Source organism: Balaenoptera borealis, assembly GCF_965194805.1.
Source record: "Balaenoptera borealis genome assembly, chromosome: 15".
NCBI lineage: Eukaryota > Metazoa > Chordata > Mammalia > Artiodactyla > Balaenopteridae > Balaenoptera > Balaenoptera borealis.
This window is the reverse complement of record NC_138871.1, coordinates 4,523,876-4,540,426: the sequence shown is the minus strand read 5'-3', so window position 1 is coordinate 4,540,426 and position 16,551 is coordinate 4,523,876. Positions and strand designations below refer to the sequence as shown.

At 39.2% G+C, this 16,551-nt stretch overlaps 1 protein-coding gene across 13 annotated transcripts in view; it reads left to right on the top strand.

Annotated features, from left to right (window-relative positions):
• The window catches only part of TMEM182 (transmembrane protein 182), a 464,198-nt gene that overhangs the window by 218 nt on the left and 447,429 nt on the right, over positions 1–16,551 (top strand). For 7 of the 13 annotated variants that reach the window (XR_014234936.1, XR_014234937.1, XR_014234940.1 and 4 more), the window contains exons 1-2: positions 15,198–15,593; positions 15,832–15,931. The exons of 2 other annotated variants lie outside the window; for them this stretch is intronic. Coding sequence is in view for 2 of the 11 variants with exons in the window: in XM_082357397.1 (XP_082213523.1) it covers positions 15,462–15,593; positions 15,832–15,931 (232 nt within the window). In the remaining 9 variants the exon portion in view is untranslated. Of the gene's footprint in view, positions 1–15,196; positions 15,594–15,831; positions 15,932–16,551 lie in introns of those variants that run through there. 4 more of the 13 variants (XR_014234938.1, XR_014234939.1, XM_082357397.1 and 1 more) reach the window with 3 other exon arrangements.

Sequence of the window (16,551 nt, the reverse complement as noted above, 5' to 3'; positions counted from 1 at the left end):
AGTTGGCTGTGACTGACCTGGAGAAAGTTCCTTTGGCCCCTCGCGGTTTCGGTTTGCCCCCTTGAAACACGGGAGGACGTAGTGTGGACCAGCCTCTTGCAGCTGTGAGGATTCTACAAACGCCGCGAGCGCTTTCTCCGGGGCTCGCGACGGGGACTCACATTTGGAACATTCGCTGCCCTTTTGGCCAGTTGGAGCCGCCTGGTTTTGAGGTTTTCCGTCGCAGGAGGGCAGGGCTTCCACCAGGGGCGTAACAAAGGTTCTCCTGAGAGGAGAGGAGACCCTCACGTGGACGTTTGGGCCTCCAGAGGCCACCAGCCCGTCAGGAGGCAAAAGGGGTACCTCTCCTGGCTGGAGTGATGGAGCCTGGTTAGCGAGGAGAAATGGGGTGATGTACAGTGGCGGGAGGAAGGACTTTATGTGGAAAATTCCAGAAACATAGAAACAAAAGGAGATAGAACTCAGAAAGAATCAGTTCCTGAACTCGAGAAGCGAAGAGTTGCATCCTTGCATGAGGTGAAGGCCCCTGACCAGCGTATGTTTAGGCTGAGGGCAAGTGAAGGAAGAAATAGGTAGGAAAAAAAAAAGAAAAATCAAAGAAAAAAAATCTCAGTTTTGGAATCAGTGTATCTTGTTATTCCTATAATAGCTATTTCCAGCAATAAATTGATCCAGGGACACTTAGTTTCAAGCTTCATTTAGAGATATGAAATTTTATATGTTAATTGTCATGCTGTTGTCAATTTGAATTAGGTCATTAACATTACTACTGTTTCTGAAATCTCTAGAAAAGTTTTCTCCTTTAGATAAAGAACCTTGGCAAAAAAAAAAAAGAAATAGGTAGCAAAAGAAGGAAGCCATAGATATCAGCTATGACCTTGGGCCCGGGCCCAGTAGAAGCTTTGCATATTTTCTCTCTGTTATACATGTGGGTGTTCGCGTATGCTAATCTTCTTCTGTCTTCTTCCAAGTGTAATTTTACATACAAGCAGTTGGAGCCTAACTTTACAATTTAGTCTTTAGGTAACAGAAAATTTAGTAAGACTGACTGAATTTGAGGAGTAATTGTGGAGTAATGTATCGAGCCAGAATGGGTGCAACGACTGTTGAGGCTTTTTTCCTTTTGTTAGGTGGAAAAATAGAGTTGTTTTATGAAAATTGAAATGTGGACAGAAGGATGCATTTGGAAGCTGAGTACCAAAGAATGGACTGTGCCAGTTTTCAGTTTATTGCTATTAGCTCCAAATACACGCATTATTGCCCTGCTGTGTGATCCTGGAGCTGGACCCTGTAAACATATCTATCTCCTTTGCTAGGTGGCATGATGTTAAACTCTTGTCAATAGACCGTGCTGAGGGACACTGCATGGGGAAGGAGCTTCTCTTCCAGACTAACGTGCTTTGTGTGGCAGCCGTGAGAATGTGAGACACTTAGTGTTCCTTAGCCCCCAGCAAGGTTCAGTGGCACCCATACAGGCAGCGAGTTCAGTGGGCATCCCAGCTGGTTTCCAGGGGAACCTCCCAGGTGCCCCAGCAAGTAACTTCCTGGCCATTTCCAGAGGCACCCCCCCTCTGGTGGCTTCCCAGTGAGTTTCATCAGTTTCCCAGCTGAATGCAGTAGGCAAGCACAAGATATAAAAGACATCTGTATTTGATAGAAAGATATAAAATTGTTCTTATTCACAAACCACATGGTCATCTATGTAGAAAACACTAAGGGATCAACAAAAAAATGTACTAGAACTAGGTCCCAATGGAGTTAAAGTAGATAACAGAAGGTAGCTGAAACACTCAGAAATATCTGGAGATTAACAACACAGTTCTAAATAACACATAGTCAAGGATACACTCTCAAGATAAATTTTAAAAAATATTTTCAACTAAATGAAAGTGAAAATACAGCTTATCAAAGTTGGCAGATGCAACAAATGTGGCACTTGGAAATTTATAGCATTGAATGCATATGTTAGAAAAAAGATCTAAAATCAATAATCCAGGATTCCACTGTAGGAAACTAGAAGAAGAGCAATTTTACTTCCTTTGTTTAGAACCAAGTTTCTGATCTATATCACATTCCTTCTTCCTGAAGAACTTCCTTTAACATTTCTTATCTTATGTGCTGGCAATGAATTCCCCCTGTTTTTATTGTATGACTAGGCTTGTTTTTTCCTTTACTTTTAAAGGGTATAGAATTCTAGAGTGAGATGTGGGTTTTTTCTTCATTCAGTCCTTATAAGATTTCACTCTATTGTTTTCATCCTTGTATATTATCTGATGATACATCTGCTGTATTTTTCTGTAGGTAATTTGTTTTTTTTCCTCTGGCTGCCTCTAAGATTTTATCTTTTTCTTTGATGTTCAGCAGTTTGAATATGATAGGCCTACTTGTGTGTTTTTTCTATTTTGGTATTAATCCTGCTTTATACTCTCTGAGTTTCTTTGATCTGTTATTTGCTGTGTTTCTAATTTAGGAACATTTTCAGCCATATTTCTTCAAATATTTCTCTGCCCCATTTTCTGTCTTGTACTTCTGGGACTCCAGTGATGCAGTAGCATGACCTAATGCTATTACCCATTGGACCTTGAATGATGTGTTCTGTTTATTTTTTTCTTTCACTCTTTTTTTTTTTTTCATATTTCAGCTGGGATAATTTCTATTGAACTGTCTTCAAGTTCACTGATTCTTCCCTTGGCTGTGTTTAGTCTGCTGATGAAATTGTCAAAGACAATCACCATCTCTGTTATTGTGTTTTGATATCTAGAATTTGCATTTGATTTTTTCTTACAGTTTACACCTCTCTGCTGAAGATGCCTATCTGGTCTTAAATATTGTCTACCTTTTCCAACATAACCTTTAACATATTTATCATAATTATTTTAATTTCATTGTGTGATCATTTCGACATCTGTGTCATATCTGGGTTTGGTTATGATGATTGCTTTGTCTCTTCAGACTGTGTTTTTTCTTTCTTTTTTTTAAAACAACATTACTGAGATATAATTCACATACTACACAATCAACCTATTTAACATGTGTAATTCAATAACTTTTAAAATATTTACAGAATTGTGCAACCATCACAAAAATCAATTTTCGAATATTTTAATCACTCCAAAAAGAAAACCTGCACATCTTAAGCATAACCCTCCAAACCCCCAGCCCTCCAAAGCTTAGGTAACCACTAATGTACTTTCTGACTCTATATTTGCTTATTCTGGATATTTCATAATGCATGGAATTATATAATATGTGTTCCTTGGTGACTTTTTTTTCTCTTAGTATAATGACTTCATAGTTCATCCATATGGTATAGCATGGATGCTAAATAACATTCATTGTATGGTTACACCACATATTATTTATTTCTTCATTAGTTGATGGACATTTGGGTTGTTTCCAATTTTTGGATATTATGAATAATGCTGCTATGAACATTTGTGTACCAGTTTTTGTGTAGATATGTTTTCATTTCTCTCACAGTGGAGCTTCTAGGTCATTTGGTAACTTTCCGTTTAAACATGGAGGAACTGTCAAACTGTTTTCTAAAGTGCCTGCACCATTTTGTATTCCTACCGGCAATATATGAGTGTTCTAATTTCTCCACATCCTCATCAACACTTACTATCTAATGATTGTGGTTTTACATTTCCCTGATGGGCAATAATATTGAGCACCTTTTCATGTGCTTATGGGTCATTTGCATATCTTCTTTGAAGAAATGTCTGTTCAGACACTTTGCCCATTTCTTAACTGGTTGTTTGTCTTTTTATTATTGAGTTGTAAGAGTTCTTTATATATTCTAGATACGAGTCCTTTATCAGATATATACTTTGCAAATATTTCTCCCAGTCCGAGGGTTATTTTTTCACTTACTTGATAGTGTCCATTAATGAACAAAAGTTTATTTTGATCATGTCCAGTTTATCTAATTTTTGTATTGCTTGTGCTTTTGCTGTGATATATAAGAAATCATTGCCTAATTAATGGTCATGAATATTTATACCCGTGTTTTCTACTAAGAGTTATATGGTTTTAGCTCTTACATTTAGGCCTGTAGTCTATTGTGAATTACTATTTTTTGTAAATTTTGTGAGATAAGGAGGGAGTGGGCCATGGCTAAAATGTCAAGGACTCTTGCTGTTCTTGTCAAAATTTATGTAGATTTTTTTGAACAAATGTTTCATCATTTGCTCTTTGCTTTTAGGACAATTTTCTTAGAATTTAAATGGTCAGATGTTTTAAATAGATTTCACGAGTTACACTAGTTTCACTGGGGAATGGATCCGTGGAACTGCCCTGGCTGTCCTTCTGGAAGTGGAACTCAGACTGGTTTTTCTTGCTTTTCACGTTCCTGTAATATTTTGTTGAAAGCTTGGCATGTGGTATAGGGCAGTAATAATGAAATTATACTATTACACATATATACACACACTTTTCCTCCTGCTAGTCTTTCAGCGTGAGGGTGTGTGTTAATCTGGTCGAGAGTGGTCTGAGATTGTAGTTTGTTGTTGCCGCGGTTGCCCTCCATACACCATAGGCTTGACCTTTCTCTAGTGCAGTGTTTCTCAACTAGGGTGATTTTGCCTCCTGGGGACATTTGGCGCTGCCTGGGACGTCTTTGAATTTGGGGTGTGCTACTGGCATCTAGTGAATAGAGACTAGAGATACTGCTGAATATCCTACAACTCACAGGGCAGCACCCCGCCCTCCACAACAGAATTATCCAGTACCTAATGCCCGTAGTGCCGAAGGTAAGAAACACTGCTCTAGTCCTACCTTACGTTTGAGGTGTGGGCTGGTTTGCTGGAGCATTTTTCATTACATCTGCTCCTGTCTTTGCTTTGGGTCTTCCCTCTGCACTGTCCTCAGAGACAGTCTTTCTCTTACAGTTCTAGGTGTATTCCACTGTTTTTTGTACTTGACCCGTGTTGGCATGTTGGTGGCTGGCAGGGGAGGGGAGCATTCTCTGATAACTGTGTCTCAGCCAGGCTCTGTCTTAAACGGGCACTGCGAACCTGAGTCTTGGGGGTGTAGCCTTCACAAGTGCTCCCATCCCTCTTTCAGCTGTAGTGCTGGGCCTGGCATCACATATTCCAGTTCCTCTCTTAGGGACAGAGGTTTTTTTTTGGTTTTTTTCTTTTTAGTAGACTTTATTATTTAGAACAGTTTCAGGTTCACAGAAAAATTGAGCATGAAGTACAGAGAGTTCCCATATATCCTCTGTATCCACACACACAAACACAGCCTCCCTGAGTATCAGCATCCTGCACCACAGTGGTATGTTTGTTATAGTCAGTGAACCTACACTGACTGGTAGTTATCCCCCAGAGTCCATCGTTTACTTTAGGGTTCACTCTTGGTGTTACATATTCTGTAGGTTTGGACAAATGTATCAGGATCTGTATCCACCATTATGGATTCATACAGAGTAGTTTCACTACTATTCTGCATGCTCTGTGCATATTCCTGCTTTTCTCTCAGGGGGAGAAAGTTCCTCCTCCCTCCCTTCTTTCCTTCCTTTCTTTCTCTATCCCTTTCTTTCTTGTTTAATTAACCTCTTGTCTTACTCAGCTACAGAGGGTTTCCACCAGTGCCCTAACGTGACAATTTTGTTGCTCTTCCCCATGCAGATTAAGGCTTTTGTTCCTTAGGGGAGAGAGGTCAGTGGTTTGGCAGTGGCTGCTTTTCTGCTCTCCCAGCCAGTACCAAGATGGGAAGGGATCTCAAGGATTGTTGACAAAAAGTAAGCTGATCAAATCCTCCTTTAACGGGACCTGCAGGGTCTTCATGCTGACCACACTTGGCCTGTATTGATTCATTAGACCTTTTTTTTAAAAATAGATCTTTATTGGAGTATAACTGCTTCACAATACCGTGTTAGTTTCTGTTGTACAACAAAGCGAATCAGCCATATGCATACACATGTCTCCATATCCCCTTCCTCTTGAGCCTCCTTCCCATCCTCCCTATCACACCTCTCTAGGTCATTACAAAGCACCGAGCCGATCTCCCTGTGCTACGCTGCTGCTTCCCACCCGCCAATTATTTTACATTCGGTAGTGTATATATGTCGACGCTACTCTCACTTCGCCCCAGCTTCACCCTCCCACCCTGTGTCCTCAAGTCCATTCTCTACGTCTACCTCTTTATTCCTGCCCTGCAACTAGGTTCATCAGCACCATTTTTTTTTTTTTTTTAGATTCCATTTATGTGCGTTAGCATACGGTATTTGTTTTTCTCTTTCTGACTTAGTTCACTCTGTATGACACACTCTACGTCCATCCACCTCACTACAAATAACTCAATTTCGTTTCTTTTTATGGCTGAGTAATATTCCAAAATGGGACTTAATTAAACTGAAAAGCCTTTGCACAGCAAAGGAAACCATAAACAAGACAAAAAGACAACCCTCAGAATGGGAGAAAATATTTGCAAATGAAACAACAGACAAAGGATTAATCTCCAAAATATACAAACAGCTCATGGAGCTCAATATCAAAAAAACAAACAATACAGTTAAAAAATGGACAGAAGACCTAAGTAGACATTTCACCAAGGGAGCCATACGGATGGCCAAGAGGCACATGAGAAGATGGTCAACATCACTAATTATTAGAGAAATGCAAAGCATTAGAACTTTTTAGCTGAATATTCTTAGGAACTTATATGCTTGCCATTCTGCATTTCCCCAAATCTTGGGTCCTTTTTCTTCCTACAGAAGAAAGACAAGTTTTCCTCAGAAAGACAAGTTGGTTGATTGTTTACCAACTTGATTCTCCCATGGGTTCAAGGAAAGTCATTCATTTGAAGTTTGTCTCACCTTTTACTCGTGGAAAAGGTGGCAGAATGCTCTTCCCAGTTCTCTAAACTCCCAGATGAAAATGGAAGCCTTATTACTTTTTTCACCTTGTAGTATTTCTTTGACAACCGATGCTGAGATCTGCCTAGAGCATCTAACTCTTGACTTTATCTCCGTGTTCTGGGGTTACACATTAAGGCCTCACCCTTACAACCTCATTTAACTGGAATTACCTCCTCCTGGGTCCTAATTCCAATTATAATCACATTGGTGGTTAGGGATTCAACAGATGAATTTGGGGAAGAGTAACAAATCAGTCCGTAATAACGAACTCTGCCATAGAGAGATTCAGAGTTGCCTTGATTTTCTCGATGATGAAAGGGGGGAAACCACAACACTTACCACAGTGGGTTATTGTGGAGGTTAAATGGGTTAATAAGCCCAAAGCTCTTAGAATAATGCTCCGGACAAAGTGAGTGCTCCGTATGTGCTGGGTGTTATTATTTTGTCGCTGTTGTCTTTTTTGTTATTTAGCTTTTGTGCTATTTGAGTATCCTGATAAGTCCTCCCTTAACCCCTTATACCACACGTGTAATTAAATTAAATAGAACTTAAGGGACTTGGCTGAGCAGAACATGAAGAGAAGTCTGTATCACCTGCAGCGGTCAGACCCTTCTGCCTGTATTCTGACTGTAATTTCACACCAATGCAACACCAGCTACTTCCCCCCCGACGAGACCCTTAGGGGGCACTAAGGTCACACGGCTGTGTCTCTCCCTGCCTCCCACACTCTCTCATGAATTGGATTGTCTTTCCTTTGGGGTCGACCTGAGCTGGCTCACAGACCTGCGGCTCATTTGAACTTTTCACAAGTCCCTTCTTGGAAAAGTCTTAGGAATGGAAATGTAAAAGTCCATCTTCATCTTTACAAATAAAGAAAGACCCAGTGGCAAAGGTATTTAAGGGGAAGGCAACATCCCCAGAGCCAAGGATAAATAAAAATGTCTTTCTCTAGATTAAGACTCAAGTCATGCATGCAAGATTCATGCAAAGCACTTTGACAACCAAGAGACCAGAGAGGGGAACCTTTTCATTCACAAGGCTTCTGGTATATGGAATATACGTGTACCCTCAGAAGGAAATACAACAAGACAAAGGGATGAGTAAATTAAATCAAAATTATAATCGTTAAATGTGTATTTGTTTATATAATACATTCCTGTAGGTTAGATAATTTTCATTTCTATTTTCATGTATCAGAAAATTTCCCCCTTGGTCCCCAGTTTTGTTTCTGAAATGTTTTTTTGTGTGTTGATTGCAATTGAAGGCAGGTTTTAAAAAAAATAAGTTCCAAGTTTTTTGCCCCTTTGAAGAGTTAAAGCACTTAAGTGCACTAAGTTCTTTATGGGAATTGAGCTTGGAGCTAGGCATCGGACCCTTTTTCAAAGTGAAAGATAATTTTGTAATATAACTCCCCTTGTGTGAGTTACTTGTGTAAGTAGCTCTCAGTTTAGTGGAGTGTAAACTGCCCACATTAATGAAGTGAATGAGCCTGTGGATCCTGATACAGTTGTGTTCAGCATAAGCTATTTATCAGGGCCTTGGTACTTTGATGGCACCATCTTAGTTAAGGTTGTTCAGCATCAGATCCTGTGAAAATAGCAAATCCTTGCACTACAGTATTTGTGTGATATAAAAATCCCAATAGCAAATCCTTGCTTTACAATATTTGCATTATATAAAAATCCCAGTGGACCAGTGTACCATGGAATGCAATTTTTTACTGTGGCCAGCAGATGGCAATGTTCAACCCAATTTAATTCAACTCAATAAGATTGATACTTGGTCAGCTAAGTTTTTACTGAGCACCTACATAAAGCGTTGTGCTAGGTGTTAGGGATGTAGCAGTAAACAAAAACAGAACCTCTTATCACCCCCATAGAGTTTATGTGTTGTTCCTGTACTCTGTGTAAGATGAGAAGACTTGTGAAAATAATCTCTTAAAATTACAGATTGTGGTCCTATTGTCATATTGTTGGATGGGGGAGGTAGCAGGGAGGGTGACACACAAGAACCAAGAACCATAACACAAAACAGAGATTTACAAAGGTCATTAGAGTCACAGAGACGTATAGTAATGGTTCATGGGCAGGAAAAATCTGTTTCAATAGTGATCAAAGGGAAACAGTTAATTTTAGGGTCATCATTTAGTCTATTGTCTTGTGTCTAGGACTGTGGGACCACAATCCCTTATATGTAACCTTATATGTAACCTTGAGGGCCAGGTGTATTTAGAACTCAGAATTTTGAGGATTTTGAAAAAGTAGCAACATGCATATACTGTACATTACTTAACAACCCCTGTGGAACCTGGCGAGCCCTGTAATCAAACACATTCATGCTTGTGAAGTCAAATATGTAAGAATTCACACGATAGGTTATGTGCACCCTCATGCCAATCAGGTTTGCTTTGCCAAAAGCTTTTGGTTTTCAGAAATTTTGGATGTTGGAATGGCAGATAAGTATTGTGGATCTGCAATATATTATTCCAAGACAAAAAAGAATCTACCCGAAAATCTCCAAAAAACCACTCCAGTTTTCTGAAAGTTTGATTTCTATATTTGTTTACACATTTGTTCAGCACTTTTGGATGTTGAGCATTGCCATTCTTTTATTTTTTTTAAACTAAAGTGAACCAGAATTAATTTTTTTGGAGAATGTTTAGATAGTTTCATTAGATATTTTGAGATAATTAAGACTATTACAATATCAGGATTAGAAATTATGACCTTAGAAAAAAATGTTTTGCTCCTTATCACTCACAAATTAAGCATGGCTTGGGATTTTTGCTAAGTTTTAGTGTATTTACCGATAAAAAAACACAGTTAATTAAATAAAAAGACATTTAATCAAAATAGGCAAAGCCTTCCATTGTCTATGGTCATCTAGCCTTTGGTTGTCAAGTTTTTTTTTTTTTTTTAATTATTTATTTATTTATTTATTTATTTATTTATGGCTGTGTTGGGTCTTCGTTTCTGTGCGAGGGCTTTCTCTAGCTGTGGCAAGCGTGGGCCACTCTTCATCGCGGTGCGCGGGCCTCTCACTATCACGGCCTCTCTTGTTGCGGAGCACAGGCTCCAGATGCGCAGGCTCAGTAGCTGTGGCGCACGGGCCCAGTTGCTCCGCGGCATGTGGGATCTTCCCAGACCAGGGCTCGAACCCATGTCCCCTGCATCGGCAGGCAGACTCTGAACCACTGCGCCACCAGGGAAGCCCGGTTGTCAAGTTTTATTTAATTTGTTAAAAAAAAAAAATTTACCACACCACCTTGGAATGCTAATGATCTTTGTATCCTCAAGATTTTAAAAGGTTGACTAAAAATTTTTTAGATTGAAAAATTAAAAACATTTTTGCCATAATTTCTCCCAATGACAAGAGTCTCTAAAAGGGATGCTATTTCCAGGAAGTCAGGAGGATTGCCAAGTGAAATTATGACCGTAGAAATAATCAGAATGAGGGGAAAAAAGGCAGGGATGAACAGAGAATTCAAGGATCTTTCAGAATGGAAAAACACAACCCAAACATCGTGACTTCTCATATCTGATTTCACAAAGTGTCTATGTTTGTTTGCTTCACTGTTTAGTCTTTATGTTGTTCTCAAAAGTATTTGAAGCTGCTTATATAAACACATACAAAATACTAGATTAAAAATATGTGTGAGAGAGAGAGAAAGTCAGGGGCACACAGAAAGGAAACTAAGGAAGTCGGGGTGGGGGAGGGAAGCAGGAAGCTGGGACATCACCTTTTGCACATTTGCCTCCGAGCTTTCCAGGTACCAAAACGAAGAAAAGTACTCTCAGTGCCATGAGAATTAAGCTCGTTGAGGGTAGAGAGCACATTTTATTCACTGTCACGGTTCGAGGACACAGCACTCTGTCTTAGAACAGGCAAGTGATACGCATTTGTCAAATGAATCAAGTATAATGTCTGTAAGATGAAAAATAACAGTAGTGCTCTGTGGAAACACAACATTTTTTAGCGTCCACAAATTTCCTCCTGGTCTTCATAATGGGACACTGTAGATATTGGGACCTGTGTCCCCAGTAACATCTTGAAGGATAATGGGGCAGATTGTCCATGGGACATTTGTTCATTCATTATTAATTTATTCATTGAACAAAATTTCTTGACCCAGTTTTTTTCAAGACACAGGAATTCAAAACTGTCTAGAAGAGCAGGAGTGTAGTTACGTATATGGGAAAGTGGTATAGGTTGTATAATACAGTCTCCTTGGAGAGTGCTGATGGTAACTCAACACTTAGAAGAACATGTTGCACACAGTAGCATGATGGTAAATGTTTGTGGAATGGATTAATGAAGAGTTCATCAGCTAGGAGGAAGAGAAGGGACTTCTCATCCGTGGGGAGCAGAATAGGCAGAGATTTGGGGAACTGCTGGTGACTTAGGAGGGAGGATGGTGTGTATGGGTGTGAGGAGGGCTGGGAGCGCTTGGTGAGAAGTTAGCCTGTTGAAATAAACCTGAGTCAGATCTGGGATGCTAGCATAGGGAGTTTTATTTTATTTTCGTTTTAAAAATATTTCTTTTTCGTCAAGAATGATCCCCAGCTAAAGGCAGGATAGAAGAGAAGCCTAATGTGTGTGATGCACCAGCTCCTTTGATGCACGTCCTCTTACTTGATACCCCCAATCATCTTCTGCAGCGTTGTTCCCATTTTCCGTATTAAAAAAAACTCAGAGACTCAGAGAGTTGAACCGTTTGCCCAATATCAGTCATCTGTGAAAGGAAGTCCCCCTCTTCTTAATTCAATGAAATACTCGTTCTGAAATACCAAGTAACAAAGGAGAACGTGGGAATGAGAGCTGGTCCCTGCAGTTCCTGTTCTTGTCCCAGGTTCACCAGATCCTGGAGGGTCATTTCCTGGTCCCCAGTCAGCCACGTTGCCTTCTCGAGTAGCCTCAGGGACCCAGAGGACAGACTGAAAGTTATAAACAAATTATTGTAAATTATTGTGAATTGCCTTTGGCAGTGGGACCCCATGCAGAGCTCTCTTTGCTTACCTCTGGCCTTCTACATGAGACCAGGAACATCTTTAACTCCTACCAAAAAGACCTTTAGATGCTGAAATTCCCACCCAAGACATGGATTATTTCATATTCTACCTACTGAAGACTTACTTGTACTCAAGGCATCTAATATGCTTGGGATGGTGTCTGCCACACAGTAGATGCTCATGAGTATTAGTTATTATCATGCACCTCCATTTACATTTCTGACCATCAAGGTCTCCCACAGGATTGAACCTGAGACACCATGCTTACTTATGCTTGTGCCCTTGCAGATTCACTATGACAATCATATCAGCGTAAAACAGATTCAGTATTCACCAAAGGAGTGGGCATGTACGGTAGCAATGGAGTTGTTCTATTATAGGATTACTGTGAGTTGAGGTTGGGGCTAGGGTATGTCTGTCTCCCCTCATCACCTGGTCTAGAAAAGAGGCTGAAAGGGAAAAGATCCAACGTCTGAATTTGTAAAGAGATCATGAGGACACAGCAGCTGTTTAACAATCACCCTGGAGTATAGACAGTTTTTTAAGCTGCCGAGAGAACTTGGGGAAGAGATACTGAATGATTGTTGGGAACATTTTAGGAATCATGGTAAATTAGGAGTTTCAAATGGTAGACAAATGGTTCAGTTTTCTAAAGAAGAAAGATACTTTTTGACCCCTGGATGGTAAGTTCTATTTTATTTCTAAATAAGAGTCTACTATGGATTCTTAAAAAGATGGTTTGAGATTATCTACAGAGGAAGCACAGACCCTGCTAAAATCCACTTCTCCAAGTTTCACAAAGAGCAGGCCAGATCAGAGCCATTTCTTCTTGATGGATTACCAGTTGGATAGCTCAGGAAGCTACGTATTTGTATCACAGCCAAGAGTCCTAATACAAATGGATTTTTCTTTTATCTTAGTGCCCCTTGTGTGTCAAGCACTGTGAGAAGCACTGAGGATAATTGAGCTAAAGGAGTTCAGTTTGATGATGGCGGAAGTAGTCTATGGTATCTTTCTCAAATGGATGCCCACGAATGAACGAATGGTTGGAAACAATTAGATTGGTTACATTAGTAGCTGCTTTGATAAATATACATTTTGATAATGATGCTTATACCTTTTTGGATACACCAAAACATGGTGAAAAAATATTAGTTGATAGACCTCATCCAGAAAGATGATTCTTTGTGACAGAAACCAAAATTGAGATGAACTGTAGCAGTAACAGATCCTACACTCTTTCTACTTATTTTAAAAATCCAGTTGTTTGTGTGTGTATTTGTGAATGTGTGTTTGTTAAAGATTTAGTATTAATGCATAGATTTTTACAAGTCATTACAATATAAATAAAATAAATAAAACCGTCTTAAAAAGATTCCTCTTCCTCTCCAAACAACAACATTGTCACCTACAGTAAAGCTGCAAAACCACAACCACAGTCATCTTGGGATGGGGGGGGTGTGGCTCAGCCCTAGGATGTGTCTGGGGCGGCCAGAAGCTTATAATTTCAACCTTATGTACCTCATTCTAAAGAATCTTTTTTTCTCACTGGCTCATGAACTCCTCAAGATCAGGCCCTGCGTATCTGATAAAATGCCTGGACCCTCGCAAGTTCTCAGCACTTCCTGAAGATGCATTCCCCCGCCCCCCCCACAAAAACCCCCTTAATTTGATCTTATATTGTATTAATTATAGAACAGCATCTTTATTAGTTTCCTTTTGCTGCTGTAACAATGTAACAAATTAACACAAAGTTAGTGGCTTAAAAACAACAGATTTACTATCCTGCAGTTCCAGAGGTCAGAAATCCCCAAAGTCAAGGTGTTGGTAGGGCAACATTCCTTCCTGGAGGCTCTTGGATAGAATCTGTTTTATTCCCTCTTCCATCCTCTAGAAGCTGCCCACAATCCTTGGCGTGTGGTCTCTTTCCTACATTTTTAAACCAGCTACTCTCCGACCCTTTTTCTGTGGTCACGTTTCTTTCTCCGAGTACTGTCAGGAAAGCTTCTCTACTTTTCTTTTAAGGATTTATGTGATTGGATTGGGTCAACCTGTATAATCCAGGATATTGCTATGTAAGGTAACACATTCACAGATGACGTGATTATATTTAGGATTAGGGTGTGGACATCTTTGGGAACCCATTACTCTGCTCATCACGGCATCCAAATACGAAAGGTGGTGATACTAACTTCGTTAGATTCTACCCGGTATATTCGCTATGCCTCACCTCAATCAAGTACTTGCAAATTGTAGCAAAGAATCAGAACAGCAAGGAGATTTGGAGTTGTTCCAATCTAAGGGATGTTTAAAGGAATGGGATGTTTAGCTTAGAAAAATGAAGACCTATATTAAGGGGTGGAGTGGGGTTTGAGGGAGGCACGAAATGATTGCTTCTTCAAAATATCAGAAAGCTCTGTCATACGACAGAGTTTAAACGTGCTGTACAGCCTTGGAGGACAGGATACGATTAAGACTGGAACCTTTAGGGAAGCAGTTTGGGGCAGAAATTAAGGCAGAGCTTAAAATATTACACAAATACTTAAAAAAATGCTCTCGGGCATATTTAGACATGGAACAAAAACAAAGAAGTGAGCTATAGAGACTAGACATGAAGAAAGTATAGATTCACTGCTATTTGGTGACTTGTATGGGTATCAAGTAAGACCCATATTTTGAGGAGGTTGAATATTTAACATGAAGGAAACAAAAAGTAGACCATATTCCTTCATCCTAATCCAGAAAATAATATATTTTTGAGACTTTTTTTTCATTAGTCCACTTTTGAGATGATTATTTGGAATAACTTGTACAAGATCTGGGAGCTGCTATATAAAGTGCTGTTTTTATGTCATAGTGTATGCTACATAAAAGTATTTTTTTTCTACTTTAAGTAGTTTCTGTTACCATATTCTTGATCTTTTAAATACACTTATGAATGTATAAGTTAAAACCTGAATTGTGTTCACTGTTATGTTAGATCAGTCAACCCACTAATTATTTTATATCCCAAAAATATCCAAAAAGAATTAAGATGTTAATTACAACTTCAGTTATATCCAAGAGAGGTCTTTGTGGTTCTTTATAGCTGCGATTTATATATCTTCAAAGAGAGTCGTAAGTGTCTTTGGGTTTGTAATGGTCATTCTGGATTAAGAGGGGCTTGTTCAGACACTTAAGACTTTGGGCCAATACTGTCAATGACCTCATACCATTCCGTCTTCTTTCCACTTCTGTGGATCACCCAGCAGCAGTAACGATGATTCTGGCCAGCTCCTGATACCCCCCTCCACAGTCAGGGGAAGGTCAGTTATTTTTTGATCCCCATGGGAGAGAGAGAGCTCCTCAATCAGTATCCTAAAATAGTCAGCCATTCTCAGCTGCTGGGCTGGAGTCCCTCCAGGGGAGAGCAGAGGCAATACAAACTCACCAGCTGGGTGCGAGAGCGAAGCCACCAAAACAGGAGCTCAGAGACACTTCTCAAGAAGATTCTGCCTACTCAAAAATCTTTATTCTTTTTTGTTGAGGAGCTAGGTGTTCGCTGTTTTTTATTTTCTTATTTTATTTAAAGGGAAACCAGTGAATTGAAAATGAGACTAAATATTGCCATCTTCTTTGGGGCTCTCTTTGGTGCTTTGGGGGTTTTACTCTTTTTGGTGGCTTTTGGATCAGATTATTGGCTTCTTGCGACTGAAGTGGGAAAGTGTTCAGGTGAACAGAATGTGCGTTTCTTCTTCACAATATTGTTGTACTTGATAGTAATGAGGATAGCTTTATGTATCCTCTTGAAATCTGAAAATGGTAGTGGAATGTCTATTTCTTCATAGAAGAGATATGTAGAAAGCTACTGATCATCATTATTTGGGAAAAAATACATTGCTTAAAAAATTTCCTGGAGGTAATTATTTAGATTATGTTCCTTGTGTTGATGGCAAGTTACTTCATTTGCGTTCTGTACAGATAGAAAACGTCACTTTCCACCATGAAGGATTCTTCTGGAGATGTTGGTTTAATGGGATTGTGGAAGAGAATGATTCCAATATCTGGCAGTTCTGGTACAGTAAGTGAAATTCAGCTTTATTTTCCCCCTTGGCTTTAAAATAAAAATGAACAGTTTCTCATTTGGTGCATGTCACTTATAAAATAGGATTGGATTCTTAGTTGTAGAATCTCAATAGGGTATCTTCCAAATGTTCATAAAGTGATTCCTTTTTATTAAGTAGAAATGGCTATAGGAATAATTATTTTCTAACATGAAATTGGAGTCTGAATATTTATGGCAAAATTGAATAATCCGCTGTTTCCTTGCTCATGTTTAAAATATACCAACCCTAATAAACAAAACAGATATTATCTATAGTATTTTTTTCGAGTGTCTGTTATTGCTATGTTGCAAATAAATGCTTTTATTTTTTTTGGCTATTTTTGGGGGCTTGAAACCCCAAGTTTAAAAATCCAGAATTAAAGATGTATTATTTTATATTAATAGCTTCAAAGTTTAAAAAAATCTTCTTTATAACAAAACAGTGATCAGCAGTGGCAGATGAAAGCTTGCTCTATTTGGGCTTAAACCAAGTTTGTGGGCAATATTAAGAAATGCTTCGCTTTTGATGTTTCCATTCTCTCATAGAAACTTTAAAGTTCTTTTCTGAAGTAGAATAGCTCCTTAAAAATACGATG